Genomic DNA, 16,550 nt, shown 5'->3' on the forward strand with positions numbered 1-16,550 from the left:
CGACCAGAAGTGTGAAAGGGATAAACATTCGTAGGTTCGTCCAAGTTAGGATGACGACATGTCGTTTTCTCTGTCTTATTGTTTTTAAGGAACTTGTTAACAAGACCTTGCAGACAGCAGCTGCTATCTACCGGTCTCTGAACTATGAAGTTTAGGGCCCGATGACAGGTGGAGCGACGCACCGAAATTGGAGCAAATTACAGTCATTTCAGCCTGGAACAGTGAATATGCCCGTGCTTACTATAGGCCTCAGGTCACCTAGTACCTCGTTCCTTTGACCGTGATGCTGAAGAGTCACAATGTTACGGGTACATTGTGCATCCGCAGCATCGGGATAAGGACTACTGGATCTCCAGGTTGTCCGACGTCGTAGAGCATCGTAGTCGTACCTGTGGACCGTCTGGACCATGGTGTGTGCTAGGCGAGTTACATAAAGTTTCGTCATGCTTTTTGTTTCGCGTTGGCGTTCCACTTCCTTTTTCGGACCACTCAGCTTATTGTCAATACATCGACCTCATCATCGGATCCTTCCATTTTCCAAGCCACCATCCCCCTTCAAATGATTCTTATTGTCTTTGCGATGATAGGCTCGCAGACACGCTAGCGCTTCGACCGCCTAAGCTGTTTTATCCTGTCGTACCCTTGAAATGCACTACAGACGCGGCTAAGACAATTAGACCGGACCTTCTCCACACGCTTCCGGTGAACTAGGTTGTACCTATACTTACGCGAAACTTTGCTTTGCCCATGTCGTGGACCGCTGCGAATGTATAAAATGTCGTGATTATTTGCTCTTTTTCTCTAGGTTCAGTCGCCCTTCTTCGACCTGTAGCTTCAGAGCAATTGCGCCTTATTACCTTGAAACTTTATTCAAAAGCCATCCTCTCTTCGTAACAAATGGATGCCTTCACTCCTCTTACTGCGTTCTTCACGAACTCTCAAGTTCAGGAATCAACACCTAGTATTGCTTCGGTGCCTATGGATGAGGAATCTGGTAGCAGCAGCGGCGGCTCATACTGCGTGGTAGCTTAGCTTCCAGCGATCATGGAACTATAGGTAACACATTATTGAGTTCCGGTACGTCTTCCTAAAAATTATCGCGCTATTTAACGGTCCTCATTATCAACAGGCTCTGCAAATATGCAGGGACGTGGACGCCATCATTTTCATCATCAATATCGCCACAAGCACTCGCCACTAGTAACATAAACATTATGCCGCCTCGAAGTTTTTGTTTCGCGGATGTACACATATCATCGCATTTGTACTCTGCATGCAACACCCCATCGCATCTCTTCTTTCATACACATATTTTTCTTTTCGTTCTCTTTCCGTCGCATACGTTCGTTTGTTTAAATTTCGAGCAGCTTTTTTCAGAGATATGACTCATTTTCGTTGGAGTATATATACGAATATATAAGTATGTGATGGCGCTTGAATCCCGTCTTGTCTATTACTCTTACTAATTCTTAGATCATATCATGGATCCTCCCTCTGACTTTGCCCTTGTCGAGAGGCGCGTTCGAGCGGTTACAACCATTTTGCGAAACATGGGTCATCGTCGTGATACGTCGTTTGATCGCCAAGAAGTCCCTTCTTGCGCCACTTCGTTAACCTTCTCACCCCCTGCGACGTTTTCAGTCCTGAAACGAAGAAAGCTATTGCAGCGACAGGCGCAATCGTCCCCGATGGGGTTAACGAGAGGCCCCAGATATTGGTGGTCACCCAAAATCTCTATCCCCATTCTCCCTTAACTGAGTCAAAGTTGGAGGAAGTAACGAGATCTCAAAAATCATCATGAACAGGTGCGAATATTGACCACTTGAAGTTATACCACTACTCATCATTCATAGCAACGACGTTTCCCTCAAAGACCACCAGACCAGGAAGTCACCCAGTTGGAATTTTCCAGCAACACAGTACACCTTTAGGCTTGGCTCCTCGGCGACGTCATCCTGAGACTGGAGTCATATGCGAAGCTGACCGAGAAAATGGAGGAGGGGAATACGGGGAGGAATTCAAGAGGGCAATCGACAGAGTCACAGATCATTGTGCCGGGCTGTATCGCTACGTCTATTGGAGCGCTGGGGTCGTAAAGACCTGCTTTGTGGTCAAATATAATAACCACCTCAGGTGGCCAGGACGGTGGGGATGAAGGTAAGTTGCTCATTCGTCATGGTACCGCACTACTATTGAATTTTAATATAGACGTATATAATTCAGACGAGTCCGATGACTTAGAACCTGAACCTCGCGAGTCTGGCGGAAGCCGTGTCTTACGGCACTTGAGGGCCATCCGTGCGTGGCATGCAGCTATAGAGTCGCTGATATCACCGAAATATTCCAAAATCACTCGTGGTGAACTTGCCTCGAAATTCCTCATACCAGTCTTGACATCGCCAACCTGAATGACATCTGCGAAGCATATCTTAAGCAATATTCAAGTCACCCCAGTGAAACCTCCAAAGGTCGAGTTAATTCACTTCTGAAACCCTATTTTCCACGAACCTTCCCCGGCACCATTCGCACAGAGGCAACATTGATGGGCCTCCTCACGTACTTCTCTACTTCTTCGAGACGCGTGGCCTTTGAGATATCCCTTCAAGATCATCATGTTGCAGCTCTGGACCAGTTACTCGAACCGGCAAGCCTTATGATCAACATTTGCCTGAGCTGACACTTACTAACCAGATCGTCAGGCAACGCCGAGAATATCATTGCAGTAGGAAGAAAGTGTTGCTGGTGCTGTCAAGAGCTTCGCTCACTCCTGGCATTTGACGGCATGTGGTTCAAATTCCCGGGCTCAAATGGCGCGGTGTATCCGTGGAGTCCTCCTCGCGTTGGAGCGGATATCAAGGTTCTTCGGATGCTGGAGGATTGTTTGTGGCAGGAGTTGACCGCAATAGCTTTCTTTGCTTCAAGACCAAGACTGAAAATGTCACCGGAGGTGAGAAGGTTAACGATGTGGCGCAAGGTGGAAGGGACTTCTTGGAGATCAGACAACGGATCACGACGATGACCTATGTTTCGCAAAACAGTCGTAACGGCTCGGAAGCGCTTCTCGACAAGGATAAAGTCAAAGGCAGGATCCATGATATGAGCTAAGTACAAATTTCTCCAGTTATAAATCATGATAATGTAAAGCATGATAGACTGGTCAGCGAAGAGAGGCGGCAACTGCCGGAGCCTTGCTCTCATCCTTCAGACTCTTTATTACCCTCTAGTACACAACTTGGATCACATTCTTCGGTACCATCTTCCCAGATTTCCCCCACGGCCTTCAAGTCCTGTGTGTGTGACTTCGTCTTCCGCCTCTTCCGCCTCTGCAGCTTCGGCCGAAGTGCATCGTGATGCCCCGTCGGATCCAGGCGACTCCGGTATTCGCCTGTTGCGTGATTGCAGCAAACCATGATCGATTTGATCACACAACAGGTGGACACTGGAGATACTGTTTTCAACGTGTCTTTTAGCATCATCCTTTGCGTCTTATCAAACAACCGTTATAGTAGAAGAATCGAGTCTACCGTGCAAGCTTGAAGTCTTGGCCGACAACTGATTTCAACACTTGAATTACGTGGCTGAATCATTGGTATACTTTGCGATTATCATCAACTCTCGGTGGTCCTCTAATGAACTTCAGGTGTTTGAACGTCTGTTTAAACGATTGATGTCCGTAAAAGCTACCAGGAGTTGGTAATACACAATGACTTGTTGCTGCGGTTCGCGTTTATGCTGAATTTATGCCATTTTGACTGAACCGCTGGTTCTAACTGGCCAAGCACAAGATCATGGCAGTCTGCAGATGTCGAGTTGGCAGCAATCTGGAGGCTTCGCTTGCTGTCAAGCTTATCACATGAACTCAGTGCCTCTCAATACGACTGTAAACTGGTAAGCGACAGACAAGTTACTTTCATCTGAAAAGGTAAATATAACGAGCTCGGACGAATACGGAATAGGACGTTGGCCTGAGCACTGCCCTCTTGGAGTGGAGCATATGCATAGTGCACCACTCTCCGTACTCTCCGGATCTTTCTTTCAGCCTTGAGCTATAAGAGCGCGCCATAGAGCTAACGAAATGCTCACCAGTGTTTCCACTGTTCTTCCTCTTCACTAATAAGTGTTTCCGTCAAAATGACTACTACAAAACCCACCGACGCCACTACTTTCTTTGGTATGCCTTTCATAGAAATATTAATGTCTACGCCCTCACTGACTCAGTTAATCAGTCGACTTCATGATGGGAGGTACTGCAGCTGCTATATCAAAGACCGCAGCCGCTCCCATTGAACGCGTCAAACTTCTTATACAGAACCAGGGAGCTATGATTGCTTCCGGAAGGCTCGACCGCCCCTATAAAGGCATTACCGACTGCTTCAAACGAACCGTCTCAGAAGAAGGGGCCATTAGCTGTGCGCTGTGAACTCCTTAGTACACGTACATTCTCAAACGGGAACAGTATGGAGGGGTAATGGGACTAACGTGCTCAGATACTTCCCTACCCAGGCCCTCAATTTTGCATTCAAGGACAATTTCAAGCAAATGTTTGGTTTCAAAAAATCAGAACAATTCGGTTTGTGGGTTTTTGGTATGCAGCATGTTCCTTTGCATTTTCGAATGGATAGCCAGAACGAGTTGTCAGGAAACGTCGCCAGTGGAGCAGCCGCTGGAGCATCTTCCTCAGTCTTCGTGTATTCGCTTGATTAGTGCGTATATGATGTTATGGGACGCAACGAGACATTGACACTGCAACGACACAGCGCCCGCACACGGTTATCTGCTGACGCCAAGACAGCTAAAGGGGGACAACGTCAGTTTTCCGGTTTGATGGACGTATACAGGCAGACTCTCCGTTCCGATGGGGTTGTTGGCCTGTACAGAGGGTTCGTGCCCAGTGTGGTTGGTATCTGCGTGTACCGAGGTCTCTAGTGCGTTCACGTTTTCTCAGCGGCATTGTTCATGTTTTGACGTGTTGCACAGCTTCGGAGGGTATGACACAATTAGAGACACGTTTCTAGTAGGAAATCTGCGTGGCAACTTTATTGCGTCTTTTGCTGTGGGTTGGATGTGCACGACAGTAGGTTGACGGTCGTGCAGCTACTATGACGTTGAACATAAGTCTCCAGGGAGCAGCTTTGGCTGCATATCCGCTTGACACCATTAGAAGACGAATGATGATGACGTCTGGGGAAAAGGTGGGCTAATTTACCCATATGTTAAGGATGTCTCGACCTACTAATGGGTGTAGGTACGATACAAGTCCTTTATGGACGCTGGACGGCAAATCATGGCCAAAGAAGGTACAAGGGCATTGTTTGGTAGGTCAAATGTATACTGGAGTGGTACTGTTGAGTGTCTGACACGCACGATAAAAGCTGGGGCAGGTGCAAATATCCTTCGTGGGGTAGCTGGCGCGGGTGTGTTATCGTTGTACGACAAGTATGGCTGTCCTGCATCCACTAGTTATCACATCACCTAACTCTGAATGCTTCTGCAGATTCCAGGAACTTGCTTGGGGACAGGTATACCAGGCCGGATCTGGTTAACAGTGTATTGGAGGACGTGTGATTCGGTAGGAATATGTTGCAATAGATGATGATGATTACCAGGTGTTTGTATCGTCGGCCGCGGAGTAATCTATAACTCGATCGTTTCCTTGGCCTTGAACTTCCTACCCGCACGATCTGCAGATCGAAAACCAAATTGATTGCCATATAGATCGAATGCAATATGCGGAGCATCCAGGACTGTTGCTGAACACTGACCACTCAGCGCGGAGCTGACAGCTTCCGCTGGTTCGAATTGCGTTTGAGGCAATGTAGAGTATAGGGGAACCGCCAGCGTGAATATCGAGTTCTGTTTTGGAATTACTGAAGTTTTGCGTTACAACTACATTGAAAGGCGAGAAATGGGAGCATTCACATTTGAGTTGATCTTTACGAGTGATTACTTTGAAGGCGTTTTCAGTTTCGTGAATCACGATACCAGACAAGCCGACCAAGCAAGGATTCTTGCTCTGACAGACTTGGAAGTGACAAAATATGTGAGTATATGCGCATATGACGACAGAAGTTGCATACCAGTCAATAGAGAACCGTGGAAGTCGGCCTTCACCAGCTTTGCGTGCATAGATGACGAGCTGGGCATTGCTTTGGTGGCCGGAACGGAAGATGGAGGTGAGAGTCCCAACAGTTCAGACATGTATCCCATCCATAGCTGATGGAGTGGGAGGAATAGATCAAACCTTGGGGTGAACGCATCAGTAGACCGCATACAGTCGCTCAAAATCTCAATAATCACTTTTCTGCCCCGTTCTCAAGCTTCCAGAGGCCTTTCGCATATGTGGATCTCCGTCCTAGCGCACCAGTTTTTCTTTTCTTCTTTTCCGATTCCCTTCTTGCCTTCTTTGAATCGCGTTCTTTCTGTGCGCTGCTTGCTCGAGCAGGGTTTTCTAGGATGATGTGTTTATTCTTAACACGATTCGTGTATATACCCTGTGGATCTCCTGATCGGGTGAGTGAGGCCTGAATGTATGTGGGCGTGAATGGTGCGTCGGTGTTGAGCTTCACTCGCTGGTTTTGAGTATAAGCACTTGGTCAATCCGACAGCTTTGGAGTGATAAATGAAATCACCGTTCCGAGAGCCAGCGCCTTGTATGGGTCGATTTGGGTCGGCATGGTCATTATGGTTGAACCAAGTGAAAACTTATGGGAGACTGCGGATGGTGTTGGGCGCGAGAATAAGTAACCTAGTGGCCAGGCGCGACGATTCGTGATAGAACGCGCGCTCAGATCCTATAGCTACTTACCGCTACTGGCAGCTGGAGAGGTCGAGTCGTGCCAAGACAGAGCCTTATGATGTTATTTCGTAGTAATCACGTGACATTCAGCATCGTAACTTTCGTAAGTGAGTGTAAGTGCTACCAAGGTAATATCGGTACCAAGTGATCAGCGGAGCCTGCCCACAACAGGGTAACCATTCAAACCATCATACCAGCCATAGGACTTCTAAACGTGAACTAATAACTGAAGGAGTAAGGCTTCCAGACAGTGAGTAATCAGCTCTCCTTTAGATATAACGAGGCGCGGACAAGAACAAACTCACAGCACGAATTTGAAACTAAGAAAAGAAAGGAACGGATTCAGGGAAGTGGAGTTACTATCAGCAATCACCCAACCCGCAAGTGCGTGTTATCGGTCGCTGAACAAGTGCGGTCCATCCGACATACACAGCAGGTTGACCCCAGCCTCCTCCAATTCCGCCTCTATTTCCAACTCCACATCTTGGGCCTTTGTGACCATGCCACCGTTCCATACTTCAATGCGATCGTAGGTCGCGTGTGCGTCCTTTATTAATATGACGGTGTTTCCTCTATCCAAAGCTGCGCTACAAGTGGCACGCACACAGTAATCGCTCTGCATGCCGACGACTATGAGTTCGGCGTCGCGCGGTATGAGATCTGCCAGTTTTGTTCCAGAGAATGCGTTGTTTTTGAACTTGTCGATAACGAACTCGTGCTCAAGTGTTGGAAAAACGAGCTGCCAGCCGGGGGAGTTTGGTGTATCTGAATCACCGGGCTCTCCGGAGTTACGGATATGAATAATACGAGGTGGCTGTTTTGCTGAGCGAGCACGGTCAAGAATGTATTCAATGTTACGAAGAACAGTCTCAGCAGAGGGGACGCCGCCTTGTGCTGGGCTGCTGAGCACACAAACTTGCACGTCCAGGAGTAAAAGGACACGGCAAGCGAGACATGGAGGGCTTTGATAATGTATACTGAGGTGATTGTCAATGGGGTGACGGGTCATGACAGAGCGCTCAGCGAGAAAAGTCGTAGACAAATCCAATACTTTATATGGACAATGGGCGACCCGGGTAAAAACATTTAGGCCTTGAGGCAATAGGCTGGGATGACTTCACATGGGTTATCGCTTATTTGCCTCTATTTGTTTGCGTGACGTCACGCGCAACCATCTCAATTACATACACGACAAGCAAAACTATTCGCAATGCGCGTCCTGATTCACGTCTTCCAATACACGACTTGTTGCACTTCCAGTAAAACCATACGGAAACTCCTACCGATCCCCCCCTTTTTTAATTCAGTTGGATGCCTAACCTCGTCGACTATGACTCCACGTATCAGATAACGAGAGTGCGGAGCCTCTTTGATGGCAAATGCCTCGAGGAAGGAGGATGCTTAATTAAATCGCTCCACTTGTTGGCCCTTGACCTTCTTGGTAGGTCATTATTACCACAACGGCTGCACGGGTACCAAGTACCGTAACTGAATGAGCCGCATGCCCGCAAGGCTACTATGTGGCCTCGTGGTAAGGTTCATGTTTCATATCATTCGCTCTGCAGAAACCCTTACAAGAGTCCCAGCTTGAGCGGGTGAAAGTGTTGCAATTTTTTATCTGCGGACAATATAAATCACCGAACAGGTGACATTCATGAAAGGATTGATGTCGCCACAGTCATCCCCCGTTAGGTTCGCGGGTCTGTATGGCCTGATACGATGATGCGACTTCGCCACCTAGTGGCATATTGTCCTCAATCCCAGGCGCATGCTTGCATCACAAAATGATCTTAAATGGCGAAGTTTTTATGGACCGTTCAGGACCAAATATTATTTCAGCTAAAGTGGAAGTCCGTCTTATTTCGACCGAGGAGATTAAGCGCTGTTGGCGGTGATGCGCAGGCGAGGAGACGCGTTTCATACCTTGTGCTCTTAGTGTCTTCGAAGTGCAAGGTTTGTTTACCGAGGTACCTCATCAGATAAACGGTCCTCGGCAGCTACACCCGTATTATGAGAACAAGCGCCTTGGTAATTATATACGTATATATGAGAAGCTATCTCACACGTTGGTGGTTCGAATTCGAGCATGTACTTACATGCATGGATTACAAACTCTCTTCAGATTAAATTATACAATTTATAGCCGATTCTATCGCCTGACAGCAAGACAGTATTAACAAGTATCTGCTCAAAGGTTAGACTTATAATAACAGTACACATCAGCCACGGAGTCAGTCAAAGAAAACGCCATCGAACTCCCCCGAGTCCTTCATCTCCTTCACCACATCCAATCCTCCCACAAATTCGCCGTTTACTATAAATTGTGGGAAGGTAGGCCAATCGTTCAGTGTCTTCAAGCCTGTGCGAGAAAATAAGCAACCAATTGATATCCCTCAAAACATGAAAGCTCACCTTGCCGCACACTCTCGTCGCTAAGAATGTCAAAGTGAGTGAATGTAACATTTTTCTCCCTCAACAGCGCTACTGCAGTCCTGGAAAAGCCGCACCGAGGTGCATCTGGTTCCCCTTTCATGAATAAAACCACCGAGCTTTGATTCATGATCTTCCGCATGCGGGTTTCTAATTGTGCTACCGTCTCGGAAGATGACGGAAGAACAGGAGGTTGGGATGTCGTTGACTGAGAAACTACGGAGGAATTGCTTCCCAAGTACTTTGCAATCGTTTCTGTAAGCCGGGTCGCATCTCCGCCTTCGATCCGAGCAAGTAAAGCGTGGCCCTTGACCTTTGCTTAGTCCCAGATATAGGGAAGTGTCACGCATACTCACCTGAATAACTAAGCATGTCGGAACAGAGCTGATGTCAAAGGAGTCTGAAATGTCCGCTTGCTCTTCTGCCTCCACCTAGCGTTGTGTTGTCAATCTTATGGTGTTTGACAGGGTCCTGGGTACTTGCCCTCAGCGCGAGCAGTTTTGGGTATGCCTTGGCTAGCCCTTCGACAACTTGGTTCATTTGCACGCATGGCTCAGCCCAGGACGTCCAGAAGTAGATTAGCGATATACGTTTGAGATCCTTCGAGAGCAACTCTTGGAATTCTAGGGTGGCCGGGATGTCAACGAGATTCTCGAGTGTAGACATGATGTGATGGCGGGGATTTCGGTGACCGAGTGAGACTGGTGAATTGATGAAACCGCTCCGTTGGGCAGAACAAGTGAGGATGAGCTAGCTATCGATCGACCAGCGCAGTCCTGAGTTGGTCCTCCTGGGATAATAAAATTCTCAATTATCGAGTGCTGACTGATCAGATAAGATTTTCTGAAATTGCGTCACCGGAGCCACCCGGTCCGCGGCATTCATCGGGGAGGCTCATCATGGAGGGCAATATCAAGCTGCATTATACAAGGATATTATGTGGCATAGTAAAGAATATAGGCATTCGAGAATAAGTTCCTAGAAAGCATGCCACAGACGCACGACCGAAAATAAGAAAGAAAGCTGTCCTCAATCTGTGGGAGTGCATGTGAATCGCTCAATGAGCATCCAGCCAATCACAAACGCGTTCAATCAGCTCAGCCTTTTTTCCTGACATCGGCTGGCTCTTGCTCTTGAGAAAATCCTAGAAGTGAGGTCAGTGGGATGAAGATCGGTCAGGAACTATCAAATCATACCTTAAGCTGATCCACGCGGAGCTGCAGTAACGTTGACATAGGCATTACATCGGATCGTTATTTAAAGCACTCACCTTGCCCAAAGTGCCAGCCTCGTGTTTACTGCGGATTTCCGCCTCGTCAACTGACACGTCCTGTACAGCATCATCAGCAGACGTTCTTATCAAACTAATAGGTGCTCGTACAGCCTTTCTTTTGGATCCTGTGGTAACGGCCACCACATTCGCGGACTCGTCGGCCAAAAGAGCCCCCTTCCACTCCTTCATAAGGTTCCCAGCGCGCTAGGGCAACATCAGCTTGGCGATCGTGTGCTTGTGAATACAATCCACGTACCTTGTGAATCATATCGTATTTGGGACGTGTAAGATCCTCGAAGGCTTCCGGATCAAACTCCTCGCGGAAGGCACTTGCTTGTAGCTGGGCATTGTGATACGCAAGGGCTGCGAGCGCAGGTCGAGGTTATAATAGCGGATGACTCAATACGAATTTTTTACTGACCAGGGTTAGGATAAGAGTCAGGCGGATATGCTCCGTTCTTAACGCAGAGCTTGTCAATCCAGGCCCGTGCGGAATCCTTGACCTCATCCGACGCTAGATGCGGTAATTTAGCTGTGGGATTGAAATGTAGTGCATGTTTGGCTCACCTCGGAATGCTTCCTCCAGTGGTGCTGCTCTAATATCATCGGCGAATGGCAAGGGAATCAAATGGAAACCTGCAGGCTCATTCCATTCCCCTTCTTCGCCACTTTCCGCCTAGTTAGGCAGGGGTATGATTAGCGCACAATAAATAAGGAAATATAGGGCTTACTTGCGGAACCATTGCACAGAAGATGGGAGCGACGTTGCGTCGTGTGAGTGCTAGGACAAGACCAATCTTCTTCTTCTCTATCATTTTCTTTAGCAGAGCGGTGAATGTGCGCTTGCTTCCTGAGTATTTCTGCATTGACCGGTTATTTTGCAATAAGCTGAAAACAAGAAGCAAACGCACTAGTTCGTCGGGATAGATAAATACAGAGTGCTTGACATTGTCCTCGAAAGCCAGTTCTTTGCGTTTTTTGAAGCCAAGTAGCTTGATGCCTATTGAAATTTGATATCAGAAGCAACTCCGGAGCTGTTAGTCACAGCACACCTGGTTCAAGGTCCAGCGTGCGGAAAGACTTGATCTCATCTGCAGTGTAAAATGGCTACGAGAGGTCAGTACTAAACAGAGATCACGAAGAATACACACTCGTTTTCCCGACGGAACAGCTCGAGAAATGGTATCAGTTCCTTCGCCTTCTTCGTCGCTACCTTCTTCAACCGGACCAGCACCAAGAGACATCCCATAGACCAACTTGGTTTTGTCCACTTCCGCTTGTTGATCCTGTCATAGAGAAAATGGTTAGCACTAGCACACGATACGAAATTAGCGCAGGACCTCGTCAACATACACCGTACGGCTGTTAGCTACTTCCATGCGATCGCCAAGGTCAACGAAGTACTTATACGCGCCTTTCTTCTGTTCTGTGACAAGCCCGTAACTGCAGCGAGTATGTTGAAGTCTAGTAAGCTGATAGGAGAAGTAACTAACCCTTTGATGCTTATCACAAATCCGTCCGCTAATTGGAAAGGAATGCTGAACATGGCGCGTTTTTGCACCTCATGAAAACGCATCTGAGATAGAAGATCGTCGATGCGCGTGATGGATATGGATTCAGGAAGAACGCCAGTGTCTTCATCCTCGTCGTTTAACACGTTGGGCAGCAAAACGGACTTCGGGGTACCGTCAGCCAACCACGAGAACTAGGGCAGGTGCTTCTCACCGAGTAGAATTTGGACGGTTCAAACGGCTTCTCTTGAGTGGCAATGAAAAATGGTTCGACCTGAACCCCTGACTGTGTCAAATCCTTGAAACTAGGGTTAACCATCCGTACACTTTCACGAAAATAGACACACTAGAAGGGTTGTTCGAGCGGAAGTGAGGAGCTGCTTGCTTCCTGGGTGTGGATTGTCATCATCTGTGATCAAAAAGACGCGTTTTGAAGCTGTCTTTGGTGCTCTGAAGGGACAGTGTAAGTGATGATAATTGTTCACCGGACTGCGTGATGTTCACCCGTCACGCAAAACCCAGTTGCAACTCGTAAATACATCACCCAGGGGCATTTTATTTCCTGTCAGTGGAGGAAATGTGGATTTGAGCAGCTCCGGATCTTCTCGAGCAGCTTGGAGCAAATCGTTGAGTTTCAAGTGTTACACGACAGTCAACATGACAAACCATCCAACAGTTGAATAAGTTCTTGAATGACCGGGGCACTTATGGCCGAAATGGGCTGATAAACGAAGGAGTTCTTCTTGATTTCTGTGGCATGATTCTTTGCTTCTGACGAGCGAGTCTTCCACGACCAGTTGTGAACATAAACTCAATGTGTCACGGCGCATATCTCACTGTGTTGAATAGCACGATGCCAACAGAATCGTTGGGGCCTACTATTACTTTCTTTTTCTGAATCTGCATCGCTGCTTCAAGGGCAGTAAAGAGATGAGATGTTTTGACGTCTTCGTAATTAGGGTCGTCTCGAAGTTCATGCATGGACTCTGAGCAGTCGATGCAAAATAGGATAACATCACGTTTTCCTTCAAAAAACTAGGAGAGATTTCTGTGAGCTTTCCGATGGGTGGCCTTGACGTAGCAGGAGCACTCACTGCGGCGTCCTGTAGCTCTTGTTCTTCTTCTTCGTCGATGATGTTCCAGTCGTCAAACGGAGGCATTGTGAAGCGGATGTGAGTTCTTCTCTAGCAGGCGCGTTTATACCTGCGGTTCTTGAGCCAATGAACTTGCTGGAGTCAGGAGCTCGGAGCGTCGCGTGAAGTAACAAGTTATAGGGTGAGAACGTGGTCAGGTGAGGAACGCGTATTACATAAGGAATGTGTGCACGTGATGGCGGTGCATTGTTGCGTACTACAACGACGACCATCATCTATTGTGTCGATATGCCACTGAACTCACAGACGAGGCTTTTGCCATTGAGACAGATTGAGCTGCCCCTCTGTCAGGCTCCGCCGGAACTAAAAATACGAACTGATCAAGATCTGGAGGTCTGGAAATCCACGAAGGGATATTCAGATTATCTGTTATTCCTACACCGGCTGAGTGAAGCAGTGGTTGGCCACATGCTTTTGCCAGTGAACCCCCCAACACATAGCCAGGTCTGCAATCATGATTGCATCACCGTTATATGATTCATCAACTTCACAGGAAATCCACAATATACTCGGTCTCCTGGATACCTTGAGCGACTGGGTCGATGAAATCCCGCCGCTTCAGACTCCTCAGCGCTTTGGTAATCTTGCATTTCGTGCATGGGGAGCTCGCTTAGAGGAGGCGAGTCCATCGGACATGCGTGACAACTATGGCTCACTGCGATGACCACCCTTCCAGCGTTCTGAGGAGCTTCTTTCAAAACTGCTTGGCGAGAAGTTTGCCTCTGCATCTCCATATTTGAAGCCTTATTTGCTTACTTCATTTGGGTCCTTCCTGAGGATGGACTACGGAACTGGCCACGAATCGTCATTCGCTATTTTCCTTCTTTGCCTGACCCTCATACGATTTTTCAAACCTGAGCCAGATGAAGAGCGGCATTTGGTCCTCAGCGTTTTCGTACGCTATCTCCAGCTGTGTTGGAAGCTCCAGGATGTCTACAGGTTGGAGCCTGCTGGCAGCCATGGCGTCTGGGGTCTCGACGATTATAGCTTCCTTGGATATATCTTTGGAAGCGGACAGTTACGAGGCATGATCATTCGCTTTCTTATTTAGTCCATCGTCTAATCTTTTCCATGTGACTTCTTACCACAGACCAGACGGATATTACTGTAGCTTCCGTCCTAAACCCCCCGCTTCCCCAAAGCAACCTATACTTCATATCCATTATGCGGATTCATCAAGTCAAACACGGTCCTTTTTACGAACACTCCTCTCAGCTTCACTCAATCGCCGTTGGGGTTCCCAATTGGGGGAAAGTCAATAATGGGTTATTCAAGATGTATGAGGTGATAACCCTTCATGCCCTATGTCTGACATTCTCATTGAATTATCCATAGGCAGAAGTTCTGGGCAAGAGGGTTGTAGTTCAGCATCTACCCCTGGGCGGTTTGATCGAATGGGACACCCACGTCGCTCAGCCTCACGCGCCACTGACGTCGCGCGATGTACCTGCTTCCGCGGACACCCGTGCTCCTTGGGCACACCCTCGCTAGTGATTTGGAGTCTTATCTTGCCGACTGGTCATACAAAGTATTTTTCTGCAGTTACTGCTCACCGATGTCAAGGAATGGATGGCGGTTCGCATCCCTTATCAACTTTACGGAATATCCTGAGAGACCCTTCGCTTCGTTAGTGTCGCTTGGCAGGATGGAATGTTCCATTGGGCCAAACGACAATCGCAAATATATGACGGAGAGTACCACGACGTTACGGCGTACAAGGGATCGACATGCTACCCCAATCGCGTATTTGAATACTGAGCAACTCAATCTCCATCGCGGAGCTCCCGCGTAGCGATAGTATCCAGCCCCTTGACCCTTTGATTTCATTCCAGTGGAGGTATTTCCGCCACAGACCAACATATGCGCTCGACATCACCACGGCTATTCCGCCCCGTTAAACGACCTCGACCCGGGCATGTGTCAGCTGGGTACCCTGGGGACACCAAACCTGCGCTAGCCGAAGTATTACCTCTCCCCCGTCGAACAAGGTTGCCCATTGCCCAAAACGTCGTTATTTGTTGGTCCGGAGTCCGGACGATTCCTGCGAAGTTCACATCCATATCGGCCCCTTTTAAAAACCTAAAAAGCATATTATAGGTCGGTCCGTTGTAGTCCGTTGCTTGATAAGATCATCCCTTTGGAAAATAACTCTGGATGGGGATTCTGGGGCAATGACGTTACCACGTTCTTTTCCGCCAACAGCTCGAGGCCTCTCGAGGCTCGAAGCGTCCCGAGGAAAACCGACCCAGCTTCTGAAGCCATTTGGAACAACATGTGGCTCCATTCATTACTGCGCATGCACACGTATATACCCTAGTATCAGGCCCAAGGCGGGGGAAACAGGAAATGATGTGACCCAGCAGAAAGAGCTACTTGTTATGTACATGTCAAAATCAAGGTTCAGTTTCAAACAGAGCAATGGGTGGACAGCTTCCTGACAATGGATCGTATAAGTACCATCTTACACAAGGACCAGATATAGCGGGTCATGGGAATGATCTCAAATAGGAGACCATGCATTCGAATCATTCCTGTCAGGAGGGATGTCATCGCCTACCGATCGGAGAATACTGCTAAACAAAGAGCTCACGAGAGCTCACACTGCCCTGCAATGACACTGACAGCTCGCCGAGGAGGGTGAAGTTTTATAACCGTGGGGAGAAACTTATCTTTGGTTACCTCGCGTTCCGTCAATAGAGGGAAGAGGAAGCGAGATCTATATGGATCTATACTGATCTCAGCTATAACGGACCAAGGAGACAAGAACACGCGGCGAAGAAGCGTCTTCGACGGAAAGCAAGGAACATGTACACCTGTTTATATCCTGCTCTGGGATTCTGCTTGATTCGAGGTACGGAATCTAGGTTCCGAACACAGTGCCATAGGGAATCTGGCTTTGCCACAGCCATATAAGCTACAGCCCACGGGATCGACGAGGCGCCGTCGTGACAGGTGCTTCTATTAGTTGAATGCATCGAGTCTGCATATCACTCATTCAGATGTGGGCGTGACTTGAGGACTATATTATTGAATAGGAATGGAACAACCACCGACCACCGGTAATGGAGGGGGGAATTTCCTGTGCATCGAGGACTGCTTCAAGAATGGAGACCTATGCAATCATAGAAGAGTTCGAAGAAGACGGAGGAATGAATAACACGGCGCTGTTAGTACAGAATGAAGTTCGGAACTACGGAACTTCAACTACGTCACCCGTAATATTATGTAATTTGATACACCGAGTTTTCTAATGGATCAATAAAATTTCTTCTAGTCATCGAGTCATTGCCAATAATTTTGCTAGACCAACCGCAAAACGGCGCAAATCACCCTTTGCCACCAGCAAATCACGTATTTTCTCTTGTAGTCGTTGTAACAGCGACTCC

The 16,550-nt window shown here is 47.9% G+C and overlaps 6 protein-coding genes across 6 annotated transcripts; 2 read left to right on the forward strand and 4 right to left on the reverse strand.

Annotated features, from left to right (window-relative positions):
* Positions 1–4,003: 4,003 nt before the first annotated feature.
* On the forward strand, positions 4,004–5,517 carry EDB91DRAFT_1145001 (mitochondrial carrier domain-containing protein). Its single transcript, XM_041319160.1, has 7 exons — positions 4,004–4,171; positions 4,227–4,409; positions 4,457–4,703; positions 4,758–4,925; positions 4,978–5,074; positions 5,124–5,192; positions 5,246–5,517. The coding sequence occupies exons 1-7, from the start codon at positions 4,132–4,134 to the stop codon at positions 5,474–5,476; spliced, it is 1,035 nt and encodes a 344-aa protein (XP_041175166.1). The 5' UTR covers positions 4,004–4,131; the 3' UTR covers positions 5,477–5,517.
* A 38-nt stretch (positions 5,518–5,555) lies between these two features.
* On the reverse strand, positions 5,556–6,854 carry EDB91DRAFT_564039 (RNase P subunit p29-like protein). Its single transcript, XM_041327724.1, has 5 exons — positions 6,630–6,854; positions 6,298–6,569; positions 6,078–6,241; positions 5,920–6,021; positions 5,556–5,867 (listed from the first exon to the last, which is right to left on the reverse strand). The coding sequence occupies exons 1-5, from the start codon at positions 6,678–6,680 to the stop codon at positions 5,635–5,637; spliced, it is 822 nt and encodes a 273-aa protein (XP_041175167.1). The 5' UTR covers positions 6,681–6,854; the 3' UTR covers positions 5,556–5,634.
* A 6-nt stretch (positions 6,855–6,860) lies between these two features.
* EDB91DRAFT_1145016 (Isochorismatase-like protein) lies at positions 6,861–7,880 on the reverse strand. Its single transcript, XM_041319161.1, has one exon. The coding sequence runs from the start codon at positions 7,803–7,805 to the stop codon at positions 7,188–7,190; it is 618 nt and encodes a 205-aa protein (XP_041175168.1). The 5' UTR covers positions 7,806–7,880; the 3' UTR covers positions 6,861–7,187.
* A 999-nt stretch (positions 7,881–8,879) lies between these two features.
* Positions 8,880–9,892, reverse strand: EDB91DRAFT_1225256 (thioredoxin-like protein; the record flags this gene model as incomplete). Its single annotated transcript, XM_041320965.1, has 4 exons — positions 8,880–9,155; positions 9,209–9,533; positions 9,583–9,657; positions 9,692–9,892. The coding sequence occupies 4 exons, from the start codon at positions 9,890–9,892 to the stop codon at positions 9,028–9,030; spliced, it is 729 nt and encodes a 242-aa protein (XP_041175169.1). The 3' UTR covers positions 8,880–9,027.
* Positions 9,893–10,068: 176 nt separating this feature from the next.
* EDB91DRAFT_1145022 (SPOC like C-terminal domain-containing protein) lies at positions 10,069–13,261 on the reverse strand. The gene is made up of 19 exons (XM_041319162.1): positions 13,105–13,261; positions 12,848–13,045; positions 12,677–12,794; positions 12,515–12,623; positions 12,358–12,460; positions 12,225–12,308; positions 11,993–12,174; positions 11,840–11,942; positions 11,651–11,785; positions 11,552–11,606; positions 11,411–11,499; positions 11,231–11,359; positions 11,067–11,175; positions 10,921–11,013; positions 10,756–10,862; positions 10,608–10,703; positions 10,497–10,556; positions 10,423–10,443; positions 10,069–10,370 (listed from the first exon to the last, which is right to left on the reverse strand). Exons 1-19 carry the CDS (start codon positions 13,168–13,170, stop codon positions 10,284–10,286), a joined length of 1,944 nt encoding a protein of 647 aa, XP_041175170.1. The 5' UTR covers positions 13,171–13,261; the 3' UTR covers positions 10,069–10,283.
* A 131-nt stretch (positions 13,262–13,392) lies between these two features.
* EDB91DRAFT_1295584 (uncharacterized protein) lies at positions 13,393–15,146 on the forward strand (the record flags this gene model as incomplete). The annotated part of the gene is made up of 5 exons (XM_041324912.1): positions 13,393–13,584; positions 13,658–13,783; positions 13,841–14,189; positions 14,255–14,448; positions 14,500–15,146. The coding sequence occupies 5 exons, from the start codon at positions 13,393–13,395 to the stop codon at positions 14,653–14,655; spliced, it is 1,017 nt and encodes a 338-aa protein (XP_041175171.1). The 3' UTR covers positions 14,656–15,146.
* Between the last annotated feature and the right edge of the window lie 1,404 nt (positions 15,147–16,550).

This window comes from Suillus paluster (assembly GCF_016628075.1).
Source record: "Suillus paluster strain FC165 chromosome Unknown EDB91scaffold_44, whole genome shotgun sequence".
Taxonomy (NCBI): Eukaryota; Fungi; Basidiomycota; class Agaricomycetes; order Boletales; family Suillaceae; genus Suillus; species Suillus paluster.